We start from the raw sequence: 24,664 nt of genomic DNA on the forward strand, positions 1-24,664 counted from the left end.
AATGTTGTTGTATTTTATTATAAATAAATTAAAAAAGTGTTTTTTTTTCAAGTGCTCTCTCTCTCTAATTTAATGTTGTATTTTTTTTCTCTATAAATAAACAAAAAAAAGTGTTTTTTCTCTGTATCTCCATGTAAATGTTGTATTTTTTATTATAAATAAATTTTAAAAAAGTGTTTTTTTTATGTATTGTTACTTTTTTATGTGCATATAATAAAAGAAAAAAATATGATTCTTTATTCGTCTTTGTCTTCTTGAAGAACAGAGTAGTAGTAATAGGGAAAAATTATTTAGTCATTAGACAATTAGAGTCTAGAGTTAGTTGTCCAGGTGAACTGTTGAAAGGAACATGTATCAATTTAAAACACCATTCAGATCGTTTCTGTGTGGGCCCTCAATGCCGGGCAAAACAACACTCTTAACTAAAATAATTAAAAATTGTGATAAAATGTTTGCGGAAAAGCCGAAAAAAATCTACTATTGCTATAGTATTTGGCAGGAGTCATACAATAAAATAAAAGCAATTGCTGCCAAGGGATCGGTGCAGATACAGTTCATACAGGGACTTCATGTTTTCAACATTATTGAACCAAACTCTTGGCTGATCATTGACGATCCGGCTGAATCTATTGAACAATGGTCCAAGCAATGGCTGCAAGTGTTCACTGTTCGCTCTCATCATGAACAGATTTCCATTACTCTAGTTCTACACAATCTCTTTCATCAGAGAAAATGTATGCGAACACTTGCTTTGAATTGCACCTACTAAATCATCCACAGAGTTGTTCGTGATTCTAGCTCGCTAATAACCCTCAATAAACAGATCTATCCAGGTGCCCCGAAATTTCTGCTCTCAGCATACAATCAGGCAACTAATAAACCCCACAGTTATATCCTATTGGATCTTAATCAAAATACACCCGAGGATCTGCGTGTAGTCACAGATAATTTCGACAATGAAATTACAGTATATCTTCCCGTGAACACTAAAAAGAACTATTAGTCGCTATCATGACACTGAAGAAACTACATGTAAATAGAAATTTGTTTTCAGTTCTAAACACGTCAAAACCTCAGCTTCGAAAAGCAATACTCAAACATGGTATTGAAAATGATTTTCTTAATATAATATATGAACTTTGCTTAAATTTGATCAAAGGTAATGTTCAAGTACCAGACGTAGCTAAGAAACAGGCAAAGCTACATCGTTCCATTGTATGTATATTGGCCTCTAAAAACAAAGGAAAGAATTTTAAAAACAAACGACTTCTTCAGGCGGGCGGTAGCTTTTCACACTTTTACTGCCAATAATTGCAAGACTTGTAAACAGTTTTCTCTAGATGGCAAAACCCTATAAACTGACTCAAATAGAACTCTGTCTCTCACCCGTCGAACACTTTGAGGACAATCTGTGTAAATTCCTCAACAATGAAACTATTGAGGATGATAAAAAACTGATTTTACTTCAAGATGCACTTCGCCGAGTGGACAAACACTATCGATCAAAGCCCACTGCTGATCCCAAAAAAGAATCATCTTCTCAAGAATCTACTGCTGCTGGAACACAATTAAAGAAGGAGGAATTGTATTCAATTTTATTGAAATTTATAAATATATGGCCCATCTAATTGCGTGAAAAAATAACACGACTCTTAACCTATCTCCTGGAAAATGGTCAAATTCAAGTTGAGAGCAATAGTGAAAGGATTATAATTCAGGGCAAGAGCTATAATCTACATGATTTAATGTATGACATGGTTACAAATCGTAAAGGACTATTATCATTTGACACTCGTCTATACAACTTTCTAAATACATTAAACTTCCTCAAAAGTCTTATTGTCAATAGACAAATTCTAAAAAAATTAAATGAACTTGCATTATCGTCATCAACATTAAAATATGAACTTGAAGAAGAAGAAGAAGAAGATTTTAAAACAATTTTGGGAAATAGTAGCATACCTCTGATAGCTAGACAACAGCGAAGACGTATCAAGTCAGCGTCACCCCCAGCAGCCAGTATACAAAAGGGTAGCGAACGTTACACAACGTGTTTACGTTCAAAATGTCTGAAGTTCTGAAAGATGTTTATGAAAATATTGGCGAGGCGGGGAGTTTAAGTTCTCCCACAACTCTTTCCAAAGTCACGGGTGTTCGCCCTAAAAGTGTACAAGACTATCTACAAAATGAACCAAGTTACACTCTGCATCGGAATCATAGACTTCGTGCCAATCAATATCGAAAAACTAAAGCCTTTTACCTATTGGATATAATGCAAGCAGATCTCTTGAGTTTAGATGAGCTTCAAAGACGTCACAATACGCCGTACAAGTACATTCCACTTGTAATCAGTGTTTTTAGTCGCTATGCATATGCAATTCCATTGCTATCAAAGAGAGGTGTTGAAGTTGCTCAGGCCATTGAAAGTATTCTCGAAAAGGATTCGTATAAAAAAATTCAAACGGATTGTGGTAGTGAAATTGTTAATCCCCATGCTGCAAAAGTACTAAAGAAATATAGAACGCTGCTTTATCATAGGCATAGTCCTATAAAAACTGCATTGGCTGAACAATTGATGCGAACTCTTCTAATTTTAATTTCAAGATATTGTACATTGAAAAATACGCCGGCTTTTATTCATGATCTAGATAAAATCATGTTGATTTATAATCAACGACCTCATCGATCATTGTCCAACTCTACACCAACGGAAGTTCATCATTCGGATCATAATACAATTGACAACTTTCTTAAACAATATTCCAATGAATCAAAAGTCGAGATGAAGAAAAATAAATTCAATGTTGGTGATACAGTTCGAATTGATAGAACAAGTAATGTTTTTGAAAAGCGGAATTACTTGTGGTCCACTGAACTTTTTAATGTGGCAAAAATCCTTCATGCTAAGCCCATAGCTTATCGCCTGCGTGATACCAAAGATGAAGAGATTCTCGGTGGCTTTTATGACTATGAATTGCAAAGAGGTAAAAATGCTATTGAAATCTATCAAATTGAAAAGATATTAAAGACACGCACTTGCAGGGGTAAGAAACAGTTACTTGTTCGATGGCTAGGATACAACTCTGATTTTTATTCTTGGTTCGGTGTTGAAGATGTTGACAATGCCCAATGATTTCTATGTAACTTTCATGTCCAACGTTTCCGATCCTCTGTACAATGACTTGAATAGGACAAGTGATTTTTGGACAAAACTCTCCCCCGCCATCAAATTTGAAGGTGCATATGAAGTGGCCCTTGTCGACTGTATTCTCAAAAATACTTACGACGTCCTGAGAAAGGATCGTGTGTATGATATAAAAGTTATACAATTCGATTGGACTATGAATGGGTTGGGCTATGCCGACTATGAATGGGTTGAAGCACTTAAATCTAGTGACTATCCTCATGCCAGATTGAATTATGATGAATATGATAATCCGAAGGATTTGTTTAGCACAGTCGTGCGAAAAATCTTGGCTTACAAGAAAGTTGCGTTTTCTGTCAACCATTCATTGAAATATGGCATTGGAAAAGGTACATGAAATGTCGACCATGAAATAATAGTTCTCAGTGATAACTTGAGAGATTTTCTTGGCTTTAAACAGAATATGATCCATGGGAAAAATGCTGGCACCGTTTACGGGATGGATCAAGTTATTTTTGCTGATTATACACCTGGTTTTGCCTCGGACTCTTGCATATTTCTCTATACATCCTTTGTGGAAACGTCGAGAGTCGGTAATTCAAATGCCCCCCTCCTACGTGTTCTTGAACGAAAAACAACTCATGAACTTCTTCATCACTATAATATAAAGCATCTTCAGTATGTTCCTGTAAACACTTCATATTTGGAACTCTGTCAGTTAACACTAAGAAGTGAATTGGGTGATCCTCTAGCAATAACATAAGGCTTAGCTGTTATTACATGTTTTTTTCGACCAATTGTCAACAACGACGGTACAACCGCCTAATATGAACAATAGGAGAATTCTATTTGTCTGTCCTAATATCGATTGCTATGTTAGCGCTTTGAGTCCACATCAAACGTGAACTAGATTGGACTACTACAAAGGCCGTCGTACAATGTCTGGCTATGGTCTTGGCAGCTGGTTTGCTAGGCTATTTCGTTCTGCACTACCCCTTGCCAGAAAATATCTTGTACCTGTTGCATCAAATTTTGCTGCCTCCACACTACAGGACTGGGGGTCGGGCAAGATTTTCAAGGAGAGTGTTAAGGAAAATATTATATCTTCAGCAAGAGCCGTTGGTGAGCAATTAAAATCTCGGCAAAATGGGGAGGCATTGAAAAGGATGTGTTCGCATCATTCACTCATCAGTCTCCACCCAGGCAGGAACCAAAGGACAGAAGCAAGGACTTTGAGAAATAAAACAACGAGGGGTAATAAGCAGAAGAAGAAGAAAAAGAAAAAGATTGTTAGATCAAAGAAGCATTTCTTTTCACAAGATGACTTATCTCCCCAACAAGGAATCACATCCATCAATCAGTTCTTCATTGAATCTGTTCAATGCTGAAAATGTTGATGTCAGTGTCAAGTATGGCTAATATGTACAATCTCATCATCAACAACCCCTCTCGGAAAACATACACTTTCAGATATTTTCCAATGAAGACTATTTCATGGATTTTTCGTCAACATTTATTGATTTAAAGGTCGTGGTGAAAAAAAAGTTAGATAATACAAGTCCACATGCCAACGACTGTCTCTTCCATGAAAAATGCCTTCAACACAACCTATTCAGGAAAAATAATGTATTTATTAATGGAACATTGGTGAGCATAAGCAATAATTTATCAAACTATGCAAGCTACATACAATTTATGATGATGACGCCAAAGGCTTACAAGGAGTTGAGAGGACAATCATTAGGCTATGAATATCGATCAGATGTTGATACTGACGGTGAGTTGACTACTGCGGTGACCCAGGAGTATCATCTAGTTGGAAAATTAAATCATGAGATATTCAATATATCCCAATGGCTACCCCCCAATGTCAAGATTGACATAAAGTTACAGATGGGACCATCGAATTTCATTTTGAGAAAAACACTTCCTGCAGTACCCGATTCAAATGTCATTATCACATCGGCAAGTCTCCAGGTCCGAAAACAACAGGTTATGATCTCTTCTGCACTGATAGAGGAGAATCAGAGAGGCAATGGTAACAATATTGAACTTCTTGTCCCCCTTACGATCACCAATCAACGTCACATTGCCACCGGCTGTCCTAGCTATACCAATTCATCATTTATCAATGGAGAAATCCCATCAAAATTGGCATTGGCCTTTGTGAAGAGTGGCAGTGCCGTTGGATCCTGGACTGAATCCCCCCATGATTTTAATTTTTTCGGTCTATCTAGCCTCGTGTGCAAAGTGAATGGTATTCCACTGTACACTCTATCATTTGACAAAAAATCCAATAGAACTCTGTACGAGTTGACCATGCAATCCCTAGATCATGACTCTCAACTATTTGAAAATGGAATAACCGATTCAATATTTTCAAAAAATCATGGGGTTTTTGTTTTGGATTTGTCAGGCACGCAAGATATGACCATAGTACGAACAGAGAATGTACGTTTAGAGTGTACATTTGCCAATGCTCTGACTGAGAGTATCACGCTAATATCACTGAGTCAATTTGAAACCTATTGGGAAATCACGCCCGACGGTAGTGTTCTACTAGACCTAGCACCATGAACACAGACCAAATAATCAACGTATTTAATATGGATCCAGACATGTCCCAGTACAAGTCCTATTGCATTCCCTCGGACTTCATTGAACAAATTCTAAGTGTTAACAACACCCTAATCAGTGTTAATAGCAGTACATCAACTTTGAAGACCAGTCATGGGCTATGCATCTTTCAAACAGCGAAGAATATTGAATTTTTTAATCCTCTTGGCCTATTGTATAAATTCTACGCTCCATACATCAGCAACTTTATCGAAAGCAGGGGAAAGACCATTATTCAAAATCAACGAAGAGTACAGGATTTAGCTACTAAGATATGTGGCTTTCATGCACTACTCTATTTCATGTTCAGATGTCGTGGCTACACCTACAAGCAGTTTCTCAACATCTACGTTGACGTACCTCGATTGAACGACTTTCTTGTTCATAATATAATTACAAGTTTTTTTAATATTTATTTTAGTGCCACTAGAATAAACTTTACTAAAGATGTATTTAAAATTTTTTATTAATAAAAAAAAATATATATATACCCCAGAAAATGACTTTTTTCTACTCATTAGATTTAATCCAATACTAGGCATTCGTCGACAACGACTAGTCCAGGTAGATTATCTGAATTCACAGTGTACTGATCCTGATGTAGTACAATGTCAGGGTCACATTTTCTACAGTAGAGTGTGACTTCACTCTTGTCATATCTCTTTGTATAGTCAATGATACTATTCTCATTCATTCTATAGAATTCACATGTTTCAATTTGTCTATTTGAAGCAATTTCACAAACAGTGTCCTCAAGTGTCGAATCACATTCTATCACGGCCAAATAGAAATCAGTGGGCTTATAATCATAACACCCAGTTTCTTCACAACGATGACGTAGAAACCATGTAGAAACCATATTCTTTAGTTGTTCCAAAAGTTGAATCGTTGACCCGGTTCCTCCTCCCAGAACAATCTAAAACCACGACGATACCAATCTCGTAGCACTAAACTAAAATCACGGTTAGGATTCTTTCCAATCATACCGGGATATGTACTCTCCCACTGACTACATTTATCATAATGACAATTGGAGCAGAGGTGACCTCTAGGATGAGAGTCACACACCTCTTCAAGACAGGAAGTACAACCTTTAATTTGCACAGCATATCCTCTATGCAATTTACACGGGTTGCATAATCTACACTTTTCATCATATTCCTCAATCATTGTGCAATTCTCACATGATGACCAGCTGCCCAGTGAGTACATACATAACGGACATGTATGAAACATTTTTTCATGTGTTGACACTCTCACTACCACAATGAAACTGAGCTGACAACAAAAAAAATTGTCTGAGAGAGAGAGAGAGGAGTAAATCATCCTTGAGCACCATCTTTCTTATGAAAAAAAGCCCTAAATTTCTAAACTAATGTTTAAAAGCGTATCCACAATATCATTTTGTCGTGTCGTGATCAATATATCAATAAATTGTGTAAATGCATTTGGACCACGATGTAGAAGCTTCATACAATAGTCTAATGATGGAGAATCAGTTTTCATTATATCAACAAGCATTCCTCAAGAAAATATCTTCCTTTGAATAGACAACTCTAGAAAATCATCGTCTAGAATTAAACGTTTTTCCATAAGAACAAGATTCCTCATGATTCGATCTATCCATTTTTTTTATGTCCTAACTCTCTCACGATCAACTTCAGACTAACCAGAATTTCTTTTTTCTACTCTAGAAAATATACGCTAGTCTACTATAGAAAGAAAAAAAAATACCATTGATTTAGAAACAGTTTTATTGATCATAATTACAATAATAATAATCACTGATGCATTTTGTTCTCATCAATATATTTCGATAGGACATCTAATGCTGACCGAAGTTTATTTATATGAGGAATATTTACTTTTCCAGCAAAACACTGCTGTTCCTCCTGCTTAAATTTGCTTAATGATATCACGTATCTAGCATGCATAGTGTCCCATTCAAGACATAGTCTACAACCAGCAGTTATTTCCACAGACACATTAGGTACTTGTATATCGTTGCTGCTGCTGCTGTCGGTTCCATCATTAATCTCCAATAATGTAAATGCACTACTTATTTTTTTTTTCTCCACTAATATCCTCTCAAATAAACTATTCTCTTTGAATTCAATTCTTTTACTAATATGAATTGTAACGAAAACTATTCCTTTTATTCAAATCCTAATCACCAATCAAGTTATACTCGTTCCTCTTTGAAAGAGTGTAATGCCCTGTAGAATAGAATACCTACCAGAAAAACCTGTTTGGTACGGAGAGGCAAGCAAATTCAAAAGGTCAACTCTACTTATACGTAATAATTTCTGTTTGTTTTAAGTTTTAATGTTGCTCCTTACTTTCAGTTGAAAAAACTCGTTTTTTATTTAATCCCTGATCGTTTTTTAAATAATGCTGGGAAATCCGGCGCCCCCTTCATAGAAATGTCTATTCCCCCAAGGAAACATCCTCCATGAAAAGATCCTCCCCCGTAACCCCCTCCTCCACCCCTCCCCCCCCACCAGAAATAAAATCCCTCCTGAAACGTCTGTATACTTCCCATTAACCAATACTATATGTAAACAAAGTGCAAAGTTCATAGCTTGCAGCCCATCCCCTGTGAATTGTGGGGGATTAAGTCATCCTCAAAGACATTTATTAGATTTTCGACTATGCTCAACAAAACGGCTATCTCAAAATTTTTATTGGGTGACTTTGGGAAAAAATTAGCGTGGTAGGGGGCCAAGTTGCCCTCCAATTTTTTTGGTCACTTAAAAAGGGCACTAAAATCTTAATTTCCGTTCAGATGAGCCCTCTCACGATATTCTAGGATTAATGGATCGATACGATCACCCCTGGGAAAAAAACCAAAAAAACAAAAACAAAAAGCAAACAAATAAACACGCATCCGTTATCTTTCTTCTGGCAAAAAATATAATATTCCACATTTTTGCAGATAGGAGCTTGAAACTTTTATAATAGGGTTCTCAGATACGGTGTATCTAATGGTGTGATTTTCCTTAAAGTTCAATGACTTTTAAGGGTTCTTTCCCCCTTTTTTCGAAAATAAGGCAAATTTTCTCAGCCGCGTAAATTTTGATTCGTAAAACTAAACTTAATGATATATATTTGAAATCAGCATGAAAATCTGGTTCTATTGATGTATCTAATGGTATCAAAATTTCGGTTTTTAGAGTTTTGGTTACTATTGAGCCGGGTCGTTCGTTACTTACAGTTAGTTACCATGAACTGTTTGATATCCCACTAACGGCCGAGGGTATTAACCCTTTCAGGACCGCATTTATTTCTTGATAAAAAAAATTTTTTTTCAGTATGAAACTTGTTGACACTATTTTTTTTTATTATTTTTAGATGTTTTTCCAAACACCAATTTTTTACCATTCATTCCACAGCGAAATGGGATCTCCAGATCCCGTCAGTCTATTAGCTACCAAATACACGTTTGCTGAAAATTATTATTGTATTAAAAGAATGATGCTTTACAACAGCTTATCATCCAAAATTAATATTTGTTCTAACATTTTAACTTTAGTTTGTGTGATACTCAAGAAAGAAGTTTTTTCCTTGTTGTAGCATAGAAAAACCCCACAAGATCGACAATAACTGTTTGGACGAGATTCCTTCTTTTTACTTGCGCAGAATTCACAACGAGACCTGGAGTGTTCAGCTGACCAGACTGGTAAATGCGTTCCAACATTCCCTAGACGAACATCATCCGGTACACTGAAAGTTCCCTTCCTTCTTTTCATGTTCTGATTTTTATCAGTCCCTACAGGAGATCCGGAAAGAGGGCGTCCCTTTGTCGTTTCAATAGGTGGCTTCAGGGATAACTGTATTAGGCCTCTGGCTAATCTTCTTCTATATCAGTGGGATTTTTTCCCCTTCTGGCTTTATTACTTGATAAGAAGCATATGCGTTTGTGATGGTCATATCCAAGAGACCAAAGAACAGCCTATGCGACCACTTATAGCACTTTCGATTGTATCCGTAAATTCCACGCAACATGTCAGCCTGATCGACTCCTCCCATGTATTTGTTATAATTCCTGACCAATTTTGGACAAGATAAGGTCAATTTGGTTCCATCCTTTTTCTTCCTAGTAATTGTCTTCATCTCAGTTGAGTGACAATTGGACGCCAAAAAGACACTTTTATTGTCTCTCCACTTCAATGCAACAATTTCTTGTTTCTTAATCTGTTTCTAGTCATGCTCTTACATATAGCTGGGACCTGTACATCGCCAGAGCTCTCCCAGTACATTTTCATGTCTAGGATTGTATGGTATGACATGATTATGTTGATACCCAAGAAACCTAAGAGTTCAGTCACGGTTAAGGGCTTGAAGATCATGGCAGAAGCTAATTTATCTATCTTTTGCTGGGAGTACAGGTTAGTTTGCTCAACAATCTGATGTAACAACTTCCTGTTCCACAACCGAAGGAAGAAGTCAATTGGTGTGCTACAGTCATCAAAAAGTCACATTTTGTTCCACTTTCTTCCGAAAATGTTCCCATAGTTGGGGCTGCCGAAATTCGTTTCTTCCATTTGGGTAAAAGCATATCAAAAGAAGAATTTTCGTTTGCAGTTTTCGTGGCAATAGAAGAGGTAGATGTAACAGTTGAAGATCTAACAGCTCTTATGGTAAGCTTTGCAGGGCTCTTATCAAACTTAGAACCAACTGGAATAGCCAGTGGCATGGTTTGAGCTCGGCTGTTTGTGAGCAAGTTTGAGTTAGGTGCTGCTGTATCACTTTTTGGTTTTTCAAAACCAATTTCTAGTATTAGAACTGCATCCATCACTTCAATGCTGAGGCCAGACTCAGGCAAGACGCCTTGATAATTGGAGAGGTCAGAATCTGACTAAATCTGTGTCAGAGCCGTAGTCAGAGGGTAAATCGTCTAATAAAGTTGAAAGATCTCCTGGGGCTATTTTCTTATTCATATTCTGAAAAAAGACATTCTGTAACTTAACACAAGGGGTGTATACAGGTTCTACTAGTCTATCTTGTACAAGTCAAGAAACCCTTGTAATAAATTATACAACAGTTAACGTAAGGTAATGCATGATATTGTAAATTGATTTTAAGAAATAAGATTAATAAATGACATTAATAAAATAAAGAAATATATTGGGAAATATTAATATAAAAAAATAAGCTGTATAAATAGTAATATGTAATTATATCTAAACATTAAAAAATGAAGAAATAATGAATAAATATAAAGAGTGCAGCAGTAAACAACAAAATAATATAGGGAAACAATAATAAAGACGAAAAAGTTATTAAAAACAACATTAATGAATTATAAAATAAAAAATAAGATTTTCTAAGCAAAGGACCCTCCTGCAAAATGGCAGACTCATGTAAAATGTGGAGGGAAAAGGGGCTCAATATATTTCCAAGAAATGAAATGCCAAGAAAGGTAATTTTTCCAAGAAGATACAAAAAAGGTAACAATAAAAATCTAAGGCAGTGGCAGATCCAGAGGAGGGGTGAGGGGGGCGCGCGCCCTCCCCAAATGGTCTAAAGTAGTGTAATTTACTTAATTAACGCAAGTTTGCGTTAATTAAACTTGCTCCTAACGCAAGTTTGTTGTATCAACCTATTTTGCACCCCCCCCCGCTTCCCTAAAAAAAAAACTCTAGATTCACCACTGATCTAAGAGGACAGACAAATGCATGGTACGTTCCCCTCTGCCCCATCTACTATTGCTAGGGTATCTTGCTATTTATTAGCTAGTTTTAAAAGATCTTATGTCACTAATTGTGCAAAAAACAGATCAAAAACACTCTTCACTCAACAAGTACTGTTACTGACTGACGGGACCTCAGGGTCCCAGAGCAAAATAGTTCTGTTATCCCAAACCTAGGAAAAATGACCCGATTTTATGTAACTCCCACTATAAATCAGTTTTTATTAAATGCGGAAAAAAAAAAATCGCATTTACCTACCTATATCACAACAACCAAAACGCTTAATTGCAAAATAAGATATTTTCCTATCTAACTTTGGTACGTATGACAAACTTACTGATCATGTCGTGCAATTTGTATCCAATTTTTACAGGTGAATGACGTATTAATCTAATCGTCTGTGAAAGGAGTATTGGACAACATCTATAATATCTCATTATTTTCAATCTGAGATGCCAAATCCAGCTTTTATTCAGCCGGGACCTGTAAATCCCGTCGGTCCCGAAAGGGTTAAGCTAAAACTTTCAAGGCTATTAATATTACTAATACTTTTGCCACTACTACTGGTACCATTACTGCTAACTATTCAACTACATCAAAATAGTTTGAGTGCATCCAGGTTGTCAAAATGGCGGATATCCTTGGACTGAAATAGTGCATAAAGTAGAAATTTTCCGGGAAAGTTTATGTTGTTTTAAAACAAAATCACTACGCATATGTAGGTTGTCGAAAGGAAGTATCAGCAATATCTTAGGATCGGCTGAGGGTATTAAATTGAACATTGTAGGGCTAATACTATTACTACTACTGCTACTACTATTAAAATAAATCAAAAGGGTTTAAGTGGATCCATGTTGTCAAAATCACTTATATTGCAATGTGTCAGGAACAGAATACGCTTTAAAGTTTTATTTGATACTTGTTGAGAATCCAGTAAACACGCGATAAGTGAAGTTTTGTTAATACTATTGTAATAAAACAAAATAGGATGAAAAGATAATAGTTCAGCAACAAATTCTGGCTGTATATTAGCAAATTAGGGGGGGGGGTGGAAGCATAGCATATATTGAAAACGTAACCTAACGTAACCTAGGTACCTTTTTTGCCCCTTCAGCCCCAAAAACTAAAGTTTAAATCTTTTTCAAGGAGTGAGCAATGCCTCACTATGCAGTGAAAACCTGTTTTTCATATAACATCTTTGACATTTCTATGCGGTCTTTCCCGTGTGTCTGCTGGATTCTTAACAAGTACCTTTTATTTGTTAGGAAAATCCGAGGAGCATGTAAAACTAAATCAAAACGTATTATATATTTCTAGATTGTCTAACAGACGAATGTGCAGTATCTCAGGAATAGCTAGGGGTGTTATGTTGTAATTTCAGAGCATGTTATTGGGGATGTCCAATTAGACTCGTAAATTAGATGACACTATATCCAGCCAAGTTTGTCATAAGGCGTATTTGCGATTTATTAGGAACTAAGTTGAAACTTTCTGGGCATGTTGAGGGGGCTATTTAACTAAATATGGATGATAGAAGGATTTATCTGCAATATATTTGAAGTGGCTTTGAGCATTAAGGAGAAACTTGTGACTGTTACTGCGACTACTCGGAACTTGGACTACATGGAAAGAAACAATCGGAAACTTTTCTTGTTTACAAGCAAACCGAACCAAATAGTTGTAACGGCCAACTTATCTGCATCTGATCATCGAACAATAAAAAAGTCAATATGTTGATACAACCCTCATATTCACACGGGCTATTGAACAATATATCTTAGAATATGTAAAAATTAAGTAAAACAAGTGATATTTTTAAATCAGAAGAAAATGACGATTTCATTGATACGTCAATAATCAACTAAAGTGATGAAATTAATATCCATGTGAATGCGTAGCTTAAATTTATGGCAGTTCGTGTTTCTACTACAACAATCAAGAAAGATGTAGTTTCTAGAATTCCATAATGACATCTTTTTGATAATTTTATACTGATTCAAACACTTTCATTATTTTCAAAAGCGACGCCTGCTAAGCGTAAAACTAAATACTGTATTTGGACGTCTTTTCATAGAATCGAGCTCCGGTGTTCCTAATTTTTTAAGACGTATATGGCTGAGTAAATTTCTGTTCGTTTTGGGTTTCACGTATTTATCGATGCTGATTTGTGGTAGTTTCACGCTTGGTAGATTTTTTAATTTTATTTTTTGCTAATTTTTAGTTTAATGGATTTCTTTACTTTTCTTTGAAAAACTTATTTTGGGAAAAGTTTTTTAAATTAACTTCTGTTTGTTTTATATTGACATAGTCTTTTCAGGGAAAAAGAAAATAATACTTTAAATCTTTTCGTTTTTTTATGACTTTATAGTTTGGCCTGCTATTTGTGTGCTGGAGAAATATTTTCAGCAATTTTTAACAACATACACCCTTTTAAAAATCTGGACACAAAAATAGTAGTGTTTTTATTTTAGTTTCATAACTCCTCTAGTTGACCTGAAATGGAAAAATTGATACCATTTGCAAAAACTCTCTTTACTTTCTTTGATAGCTTGGATACACCTACGCTATTTTGTTTTGGTTAAATTTTAAGAGCAGAAGTAGGCCCGAAAATTTGAACATAGTACCCTCAGTCGTTCTTGGGATACTGCTGAGATGCCTTATTGGGAATTAGCACTAACACCGTGCATTTTTATTTTAATCTTAAGGCAAATTTTAATTTTTAAACTTAAAAGCAATGGGGAGGGTGGGCGTGGGAGGGGGATTAGTTTCCCTCCAATCACTTTCGACTATTAAAAAGGGCATCATCCTTTTCTATTTTCAATCGAAAGAGCCCTTTTCGAAGTTCCTACGACAACTCCTTCGATATGAAGTGCCCTGGTCTAAACAACAGCAACAAGCAACAGCAACATCACACATTATACCCACATTGATCTTTACTACAAAAGTGTCAAGCCTTCCAATAACTTTTCGACTGTTAAAAAGGGCACAAGGTCTTTCGATTTCCAATCGAACGAGCCCTTTTTGTGTTTCTACGACAACGCTTTTTATAAACACCTTATATGCCCCCTGGCATAAATTACACCCTTACCATAAGGGCTGTGAGGGTGGTTGTCATCCTCTAAGACCGAATTTCCAGAACTTTCAACTACATTAAACAAAATGGCTATTTCAAAATTTTGATTGGATGTGTCTGAAAAAATGGTGGGCGTGAGAGGGGCGTTAGTCGCTCTCCAATCACTTTCAACTATTAAAAAAGGCACTAGCCCTTTCAATATCCAATTAAATGAGCCCTTTTGAAGTTTCTATGACAACATTTTCAATAAAAACCTTATATGCCCCCAGGGAATAATTTATACCCCTTGCCCTGGGGGCTGGAGGGGGGGGGGGGGTGTCTTCCTTAAAGACCTAATTTCCAGAACTTTCAGCAACGTTGAACAAAATGGCTATCCCAAAATGTTGATTGGATGTGTTTGGGGGAATTATGGGCGTGGGGGGGGGGGCTAGTTGCCCTCCAATCACTTTCGACTAATGAAAAGGGCACTAGCCACTCCAATTTCCAATCGAATGAGCCCTTTTCGAAGTTTCTACGACAACTCCTTCGATACGAAGTGCCTGGGTATGGAGAAAAAAAAATACATTGTGCCCACATCATTCTTTACTTAGGCAGCGCGATTGCGCTGCCTATGATATGGCTGAGTAAATATCTACTTATTTAATTTAAAGAAATTAATTAATAAGAAATAAATAGTTTAATTAATTTATTTTTAGTGTCCTTGGTAGTTTAAATATTAACTTCGGTGGAAATTAAATAATTTGCTAAATTTTTATTCAGTGTGTTTTGATCACCGTATATAAATATGTACCGTATATAAATATCACCGTATATAGACCGTATTCCGTTTGTAATTGGCATGCTCAGAAATCCTTAATTGGTATTTCTGGCGAAAATATTCCGAATAAACAATTAAAATCTTGAAGGAGCAGACCCAAGCGCCTTACTTGAGAGTTGTGACCCTTTGTTTCAGTAGTTTGAACATTCATATTCTTATATGAATCTTATTTCAAGAAGGTGATAAAATTAAGTTGATTTTTAAAGATCTTATTAAAATGAATTTCAATTTAGTACCTTTTTAATAAGACGTATCTATCAATTATGTATTTTTTATAGACTGTTTCCGCAATTTAGGGTCTTTGTTCATGGAATTGTACTTATCATCTCTTCCATTAAGGAATATCTTAGGGAGTTTTCGCTTGGTGTGATTGCATTGGTTATCTCGACACTTTGATGCGCTGCCATATTTGGCTGCGGGAGTTTATGGGTTGTTGTAGGGGTGGTAGGTTGCCCTCTTTTCAGTTTTGGTCGTTAAAAAGGGCAATAGTACCAACGTGGCTTTTTGCAAAGTCAACGTACTTGCATTTACTAAATAAGTTTGCTTGCAGAAGTTTCAAATTACCATGTAATATTCCTGTGTCTTTTGCCAAAGATATCGACCGTATAGTATTGTTTGATTTTCTTTTTCTTTACTTTTTTCTTTGCACTTAGCATTTATTTTTGGTCTTAATGAATGTGTTGAAAATACAAATGTATTTGCGCGAAATTTCTATTTTTAATTTTTGCAATTGATGTGGCATGTACTGAAGCTTGCATAATTATATCCTCTTTGCAAAATAGGATTAAGATATCCGTATTTTATTTAAACATCTGCTTATTTCGCAAGTTGGCTTGGATAAGATTTGGAAAAATTCAACTTAGATAGCATGTTGAAGTTGGCAGTATGTGAGACCAAAAATTTATGGTGGCACGCTAGATAGAGCACTGGTGTTGTCCGTTTCTGTTGGATTTAAGCAGTAATTACTCTTCAGTTGAAAACTGATGTTTTTTTCAGCTCTTGGGGTAGTAAATAAAATTAAACACAGGTTTCTTATTTTACAAGGATTTGGACAGAGACATCTATTTGCCACTTTGGGGTTTCTTGGTCTGGCCACTGTTTACATGATGAGAGTGAATTTATCAGTTGCCATTGTTGATATGGTAAATTCAACGAGGACCGTAGAAGAAAATGGCACGGAAGGTACTTGTCCATTCCCAGATGGACCAGCTGGTGAAACCAAACATATGGTATGTTTAGTTGTTTTTCGTTTTATAATGATTGGATACGAATCTCATATTTTATTGTACCATATTGGGTCCATATTGAAATTAATTTGAAAAAAAAAATTTTTCCGAGGGAAGTAAAGAGCGAAGATGAAACTTAAACCGAACAAAAATTATTACTTCACAGCGTATCTAATATATATCAACAAAACTAGGCCTAGTACAAATAAACCAAATAATTATGTTTCCCTATGCTTTTAGGATTATAGAAAACTAGCACTTTACTCAAAACACAAAAGTCAGGTACAAAAAACAAGAATATTGATTTGGAGTCCAAAGTGAGTATGTAGCCTGACAACAATAAAGGAATCTATAAAGCTTTTCATAGTCTTACACCAGTTGTGACATCAGTAACTTTCAATATACAATTAAAATTATCTCAAAAACATAAGCGTAAAATTAAATATTTGTTTAATAGCCGCAAGGTCATTGGTCAGCATACGGAGATATTGGATTAATTTATCAGGTGGCACTTCGATCTTACCCGCTGTTATACTAATTCTGGATTGACATATAGTATGTAAATGTAAGAAATGCTTTAATATTACTTGAATGAAGATCAAATAAGACATAATATGAACTCTGGAAATTTGATTTTTTCTCTCTAAAGAATAGTAAATTTTAAACTATGATGCAAATTCTAAAGCTAGTCTATAGTCCTAGTATTATCAAGATGGCTTTACTTCGAACTTGTTTACAAACTAATCATGACATGTCCATTTCAGAACCAAAACGAGAGCCAGTAATTGAACTGAGCCATTGTGCAGAAGTGATACCAAATTAAACGAAAAAAAAAAAATATAGCAACAATCTTAAAATGGATTGTTGCTTAAAGGGGATTCTAAAAGGGATCTTAAAGGGGATTGATCCGAAAAGGGGTTGATAATATTTTTATTCTGTAAAAAGTGTCCTTAATTTGTTCGTTTTTACTGTACCAAAACTAGTATATTATTTTGTGTTTTCAGTAAAGCGCTAGTTTTCTATAATCCTAAAAGCATTGGGAAACATAATTAATTGGTTTATTTGATCGGATTTTATTGATATATATGAGATAGGCTGTAAAGTAATAATTTTTGTCCGTTTTAAGTTTCAGCTTTGTTCTTTACTTCCCTCGGAAAAACTTTGTTTTTTAAAATTAATGTTTGTTCGTTTTTGACTAAAATTTAATTTAGAAACAACGCTGACATGATATTTTTTTGTACGGAATAATATATGTTCGTTTAAGTTTTGAAGTCACTCCTTAGTTTCAGTTGAAAACTTATTTTTAGTATACTTTCTCATTTTCATCGATCTAGGGGAGACAAGACACCCCTAGAAAATACTGCAAACAACCTTGAGAGCTACGAAAAACTTCCAGTCTACAACATAAAGTTTATTATCCATACTTCAAAAAACAATATAAGGCTTTCAGGAATGTTTGTTTTTCGATAAGCAAAAAGCTGTTTTTACTCGGCCGACTTCGCCTGAAAAAGCCATAATGAAGACAGGGCTTTATAAACCATCTGCTGTCTAGCAGAAACTAGAAGGCTACTGTAATAAAAGAGAGCTGTTTAAGGGCTCATTTAAAAGCTTATATTTATACATAATCGCATTATATAAATTTGACAGCACATTCCTCCAAAATGCTATTTGTGTTTTTTCCCCCGTTTTGTTTTAATGAAAAAAGTGCCTTTTCCAATAAAATGACCAAAAATGGTGTTTTTCAAAACCTAGGCAGGAGCAAAAATTAAGGGGGCAAGGACGTCCCTTCCCCTCAATTACCGCCGTTAGAACTAGCACACAGGCTTCATCGCAGAATGAAGTTCGAAGGTTCAATTCAAAACTGTTGACCAATCAAGCTTAAGTTTGGTAGATTTTAAGTTGAAAAGTTTTAAGTTTTAGTTAATTTGTTTTCGCGATAATCTTTTACTTTTAAGATGAATAGGCGATTTATCAAACTTACTAAGAGGGTCTGTAGGGGGAGTATATATGAGGGGTTCTTATAAACCTCCAGCTAAGGGATTTGAACCATAATTATTGCGATCGTACCTTTTTATGCCTCTAAACTCTTCCACTTAAGAAGCGGAACCAAAAGTGATGTTTTTAGTGCAATATGGCACTTATGGATGGTATCATTGATAAGTCACGGAAATATGAGTAATAGGTTTAAAATGAGCCTTCCCGGGATATGCTTTAAAAAAATGAGTGCATGACATTTGTAAAAATAGAAGATTATAAGAAAAATAATTATAAGAAAGGACAAACCATATTCGAAAAAATAAAATCCAATGTGGAATCGAACGCATGATAATTTAGTTTGAAGTCCAGCGCCGTACTAACAGATCCACGCCCCTAATAATGTAATTTAATATATTGGTGTTTGTAGGACTCTAATTGCGTAGCTTATTAAGGGGCCTGGAGGAGGAACATGCGGGAGGTGTTTTTGCAAACCTCCAGTTAAGGGTTTTGGACAATAATTATCACAATGATACTGTTTTATACTTCCAAGATTTTCCACTTAAGAAGTGGCACCAAAACTGTTGTTTTCAGTGCTATATCTCCCGAATGGTAGAATTGATAAAAAGCACGTAGATATGAGCGCAAGTTTTCAAATAAGCCATTAAACATCACTAAAAAGTTTTGGTAGCCCACTAGCCCCAGCTTTTCCACTTGAGACATGGCACCAAAAGTGCTGTTTTTAGTGCCATTTGAAACTCGCAAATGGTGGAATTTATAGGAAGAACGTAGATATGAGCAATATTTTTCTATGAGCTATCAAAAACCTATCTAAGATGATCTGGTAGCCTGCTTGCCCCACCCCCTGAGAAATGGCATGAAAAGTGCCTTTTTCGTGCCATATGGCACTTGCAGATGGCGGAATTTATATAAATCAAGTATATATGAGAAATAGCTTTTGAATGAGCTCTTAAGCATCTCTCTATGACGTTGTAGTTACCCGCTAGGCCCGGAAAAAAGAAGAAAAAAAAAGAAAAAAGGCCGTTTTAACGTTTTTAACTTTCAGTTACTATGGACTGTGGTTCGCTCTTTACTAACCTCCAACTTACAAAGGGGGCTGGGAGGGGTAGTTTACGGGAGGGGTTCTTGTAAACCTCCAGTTAAGGGTTCTGAAATATAACTATTACAATAGTACATGTTCTGTACTTCAGAGCTTTTCCACTTAAGAAGTGGCACCAAAAGTGTTGTTTTCAGTTTTATGTCGCACTTACGAATGATAAAATTGATAAAAAAAAACACGTATATATGAACAATAGCTTTCAAACAAGCCATTAAACATCACTCTTATAAGTTCTGCTTGCCCAATAGCCCCAGCTTTTCCACTTGAGATGCGGCACCAAAAGTGACGTTTATAGTGCCATTTGGAAATTGTACATAGTCGAATTTTTAGGAAGAATGCACATATGAGCAATATCTTTTATATTAGCTATAAAAAATCTGTTTTACAGTATTCTGATAGCCTCCTAGTGCTACCCCTTGAGAAATAGCACAGAAAGTTTCATTTTAGTGTCATATTGCATTTGCAGATGGCGGAATTTATAAAAAGCACGTAGATATCAAAAATAGTTTTTGAATGAGCCATTAAGCATCTCTCTATGTGGTGTTTGGGTAGCCCGCTAGGCCTGCTATTAAAAAAAAAAAAAAAAAAAAAAAAAAAAAAAAAAACGGGAGACAGATCAGTGCTACCGATGCAAAAAAGGGATTTTCCTCGTTGTTCAAGTAGGGGGACTGTAATTTTCCATTTAGAAGGTTTTCGACCATGCTGATTCCAGAGGTACACTTTTTATTGTGATTTGACGGCATTTTCGAGGGGTTTCAGTTTTTTCGAAATCACCATAAATTTCTTTTCGCCGAAGACTTTTAAGACGAACCAAAATAAAAGTTACCATTCCTGAGTCAGTGTCAGATGGCATGTTTTATTTTAAACGCGTTTTTTAACTTCTGGTTACTATTGGTTGTGGTTCGCTCTTTGAAACCATGATAAGTTTTACGCACAGGGTTTTTGGTCATAGCGATTCAAATGGTGTACTTCTCCTATTTGGTTTCAAAATAATTAATTGTCACACCGATGCAACCAAGATCTATAAGCTAAAACACTTATTGTATAAATAAAACCAATTCAAGGAGTAGTAATGCCACAAATACCGAAACGGGTTACATTCGTTTGGAAAACCATCACAAAGAAATTCTATTATTAACCAAAAAAACTAGTTGCAGAGAACGACCCGGCAAATTGCACGCTACACATAGATTAACCATCTACAGACATATTAGATTCGTTTTTTTAGAAAAGTTATACTAGAAGAACATTTTTTTTATGGAAGTAAAGAAGGAAGCTGAAAGTTGGCACGAATTTTCGTTGGCCAGTATTGCAATATATGTCTTCAAAACTAGCTCAAATAAAACGAGCTGTGACATTTCCCTATTTTCATAGGACTTTGAAAAACTAGCGCTTTACTGAAAAATATGCTTGTTTGACATATTTATAGAATATGAATTGCGCACTGAAAGTTACAGATTAAAAGGACCCTGAAAGACTATTGGGAGCTCTGTAAATTAGTTCCTTATTTTCTGCTTTCTACATAGCCTATGCTTTTTCGCTCTTAAGAGAAAATCCTGTTTTTTATCGTGCGCCATTTTTTTTTTCAGGGAACGTATTCAGTCATTTATCCTTTTTTCTTTTATTTGTCTTAAGCAATTTAACAAAAACAGAAAACATTATGTCTTAGAATTTAAGAATCAGAGGCAGAAGCGAAGCTTATGCCAGCCAAATCAGAAACTTTACATATTAACAAAGCAAAAGAAAGAAAGAACATTCAAAGAACACTTACAGAAATAAACACCTAACAGGCTACAAAGGGGAAAGAAAAAAGTAACCACTAAACAATTAGTTTCTGACGAGACGACAGGTTAAGCATTCGAAAGATTTAACGGAATTAGGCAAAAATATCCAAAAGGGAATAGTCTCTACGATTAAGTTATAGCCTACTATTAGATATAAAAAAGACCGCAGTATGGCCGTTTAAAGAAAATACGGTATTTGTGTCTTATAGCCACCACACTCAAGAAGTGAAATTAGGTTAATCCTAATGAAATATAGATAATTATGACGAAAATATGATACTTTAGTAACAAAATTATGGAAACTGCAACAGAAAACTATGGAAATCAGGCCGCCCAGAAGGATTATATTAAATGTTATTTAAATAGTTCCGACCCTAACCTAACTAGAATACCAACTCTATATATAAAATATTCAATTAGAATATACCTACATTGTAGTTTAACTTCCTCACGCTAAGCGGATTATCACCAAGTACATACTGAAATACAGAAATAAACTGGTTCTACTCAGACCAAGAACTTGAGTGTGGTGGCTATAAGAGATAAGTACCGAAAATACACTTAGCGCATAACTAACAAATTGCACTTGATATGTGCAAAAAATTGGTTTTATAAGGATCTGTTAAACATACAAATCTGAGAATAATATTACAATACAGACGTTCAAAAAGAAAACACTTATTTCGTATGTATTTCGTTGAAATGCACATGTTCTGTGCGACATGTTGAAATTAGATTTGTGGATTAATTTTCAGTCTGTATGCATGGAGAGCCCTATGTAGGCCTTTGTGTGTGTCTCTCTAATGATATCCCCTCCCCAATCCAGAATTTTAACATATAGAAATATTTCACTTATTTTGACTCGTGTTCGTTCTGGGATTATTAAGGGAATCTGCATATTTTCCAGTTTGGAAATAACAAATCTGAGTCTTACAATGCAGACGCCCAAAATGAGAATACATTAAGTACTTTTTTTCAAAAATCAGGGCAAGGCCTATTTAAAGATTTAATGATTGAATGGGCATTAAATAGGGTCTTTGGGTCCGCACCCTGTCAAATATTCTTACCCCTCCGGAACCCCATTTTGCATATATAGAAATGTTTAGCTTCTCTTGATTCATGATAAATCAGGGATTGATTAGGACGTTGACCTTAATGACTAAATGTTGATGATTAATAAGTCCTTAAGATTGTATTATGCCCGCCGTAAATCAAAACAAACTAAGTGCGTTTTTCAGCCAATGTTCTGATTTTAAGCAAAAGCTGGTAATCACGGGCTTATGAGTTTTTTTATTATAAATTTGATGCTAATATCTGAGGCAGTGCAACTGAGCTATACCTACGCAATACGCCTACAATGTATTATTTTTTATACATAAAAAATGGCTACTTCTTATGGAAGAATTGATCATGGAAGTCAAAAGTGAGTCAAAACTGATTGGAGGTTAATTGATTTTTTTTTGCTACCATGACCCCCTGTAATCCGTTTAGAATTTTGAGATAGCTATTTTGTTCAAAATAGTTGGAAGGTTCAAAAAAATGCCGCCATGGATGATCCCCGCAACCCCTGGGGCAAGGGCCATAGATAATGCAAATCTTCAGAACTCATTCTCTGGTTCAAACATGTTAATTATTTGTTGCGGAATAAATTATTGTGCAATTATTAATAGAGGACCTAGAAATGGGACAAAAAAATTTTCATCACTGATCAGTTAGAAACTTACAGTTGAATGTCCCTGGTGCTTAAGAAACATTCTATCCAAAGAATCTTCGGGAAACGCCCGGTACCCACCCTAAAGAAAGGGAGTCTCAAATAGGACCAAAAAACTCCCTTGCCCCTGAGAGGCTCGGAACTTATATCTTTGATTGCTTGGCCTAAGTGGACCCCAGGGTAGAAAGAAAAATAGAATGAAACTGGTTCTCGCCAGCTCAAAGTGAACGGCAGTAATATTATATTAATGATAGAGAGAAGACCCATAGGTAATCCATAAGAGTGGGTCCATAGGTAATCCATATAAGCGGGCCCTAGTATTATATAAATCTAAGGAAGCGGGCCCATATGATATTACTGTGTCAATGAAAAGTACAAGACAGGTAGACACATATCCCACCTTCCGACAAGACACATATTCCATCATTCCAACAAGATATTCCCCTCTACCATTCAACATGACAGTCCCTATACCTACAAACAAGAATAATAGATAAACCATTAAAAAAAAACTCCATGCCTAATAAGTCATATCTTTGGTTGTTTTTTTATGTTGTAATCATAATCAGCCTACCATGAAAACTTGTCCTGTTCATAGTACAATGATTTTGAATTTAATTTAATGTTTCCGTGAGAGTTACGGCTGTGTTCATATACCGATGGTTTTTTTCCTGGTATTGTTATATGCAGTTGATGGTTACGAAATTCTATCTGTTAAGGAATATGTTAGGGGTGTTTTTTTTTATATTGATACTAACAGAGTTTTAGTTGCCAAGGAAAGGACTTTTATAAACAAATTCAGAACAATCTTTAGAAATGCTTAGAAATGAAGTAGTGAGACGATTATGAGTATGAACCATCAAGAATCGCAACCATCAATGACCCGAACCGTCAAGGACCTCAACCTCAAAAGGTCCCCTATCCCGAACCCCCAAGGGGTCCCAACCTCCAACGTTTTGGGCCACCTCCCCCCACTTATTTTATACTTTTTTTAAGATGGTATTTTTTTCAACTTTTTTTACAGGTCTTAGAATGACATGAAACATACTTGAAACATAAAAAAATCACATTTAATATATAGAAATGTTATTCGTGATTTTTACTATTAGAAAAATATTGTTTGCAGTAGCACTTTTTTTGGACTGAATTTGTTTGAACTCAAAAATGGACTGAAAACGTATCTTAAAATGACATGAAATATGCTTGCGGCTCTACCAATTGTACTCTGCTTGATCATAGACACGACGCAGCTTTCCCACTGGTACTATATGGCGGGTTATTTGACACTACCTAGTTCATTGCATGTATTGAATCAGTATTTTTTACGCAGTGGAACGATAAACACATAAGTCGTATCTTTAAAAAAGTGAAGATGGAGCATTTTAAGAAATTGCGTTCACATGTTAATGTTATTGTAGCGTTGAATTCTGACAAGGAGAAATATTTGAACTATGAAAAAAGTACAAGTGGTAGCACTATTGGAAATGTATGCGTGCATTGTCGTG

At 35.4% G+C, this 24,664-nt stretch overlaps 1 protein-coding gene across 7 annotated transcripts in view; it reads left to right on the forward strand.

Moving 5' to 3' along the window:
* LOC148942127 (putative inorganic phosphate cotransporter) overlaps positions 1–24,664 on the forward strand; it is a 200,136-nt gene that overhangs the window by 19,799 nt on the left and 155,673 nt on the right. For all 7 annotated transcript variants that reach the window (XR_016143194.1, XM_089103446.1, XM_089103448.1 and 4 more), the window contains exon 2: positions 16,389–16,573. Coding sequence is in view for 6 of the 7 variants with exons in the window: in XM_089103446.1 (XP_088959572.1) it covers positions 16,389–16,573 (185 nt within the window). In the remaining variant the exon portion in view is untranslated. The remainder of the gene's footprint in view (positions 1–16,388; positions 16,574–24,664) is intronic.

This window comes from Artemia sp. Qi Xiang Cuo, chromosome 17 (assembly GCF_049724085.1).
Source record: "Artemia sp. Qi Xiang Cuo chromosome 17, ASM4972408v1, whole genome shotgun sequence".
NCBI classification, from domain to species: Eukaryota; Metazoa; Arthropoda; class Branchiopoda; order Anostraca; family Artemiidae; genus Artemia; species Artemia sp. Qi Xiang Cuo.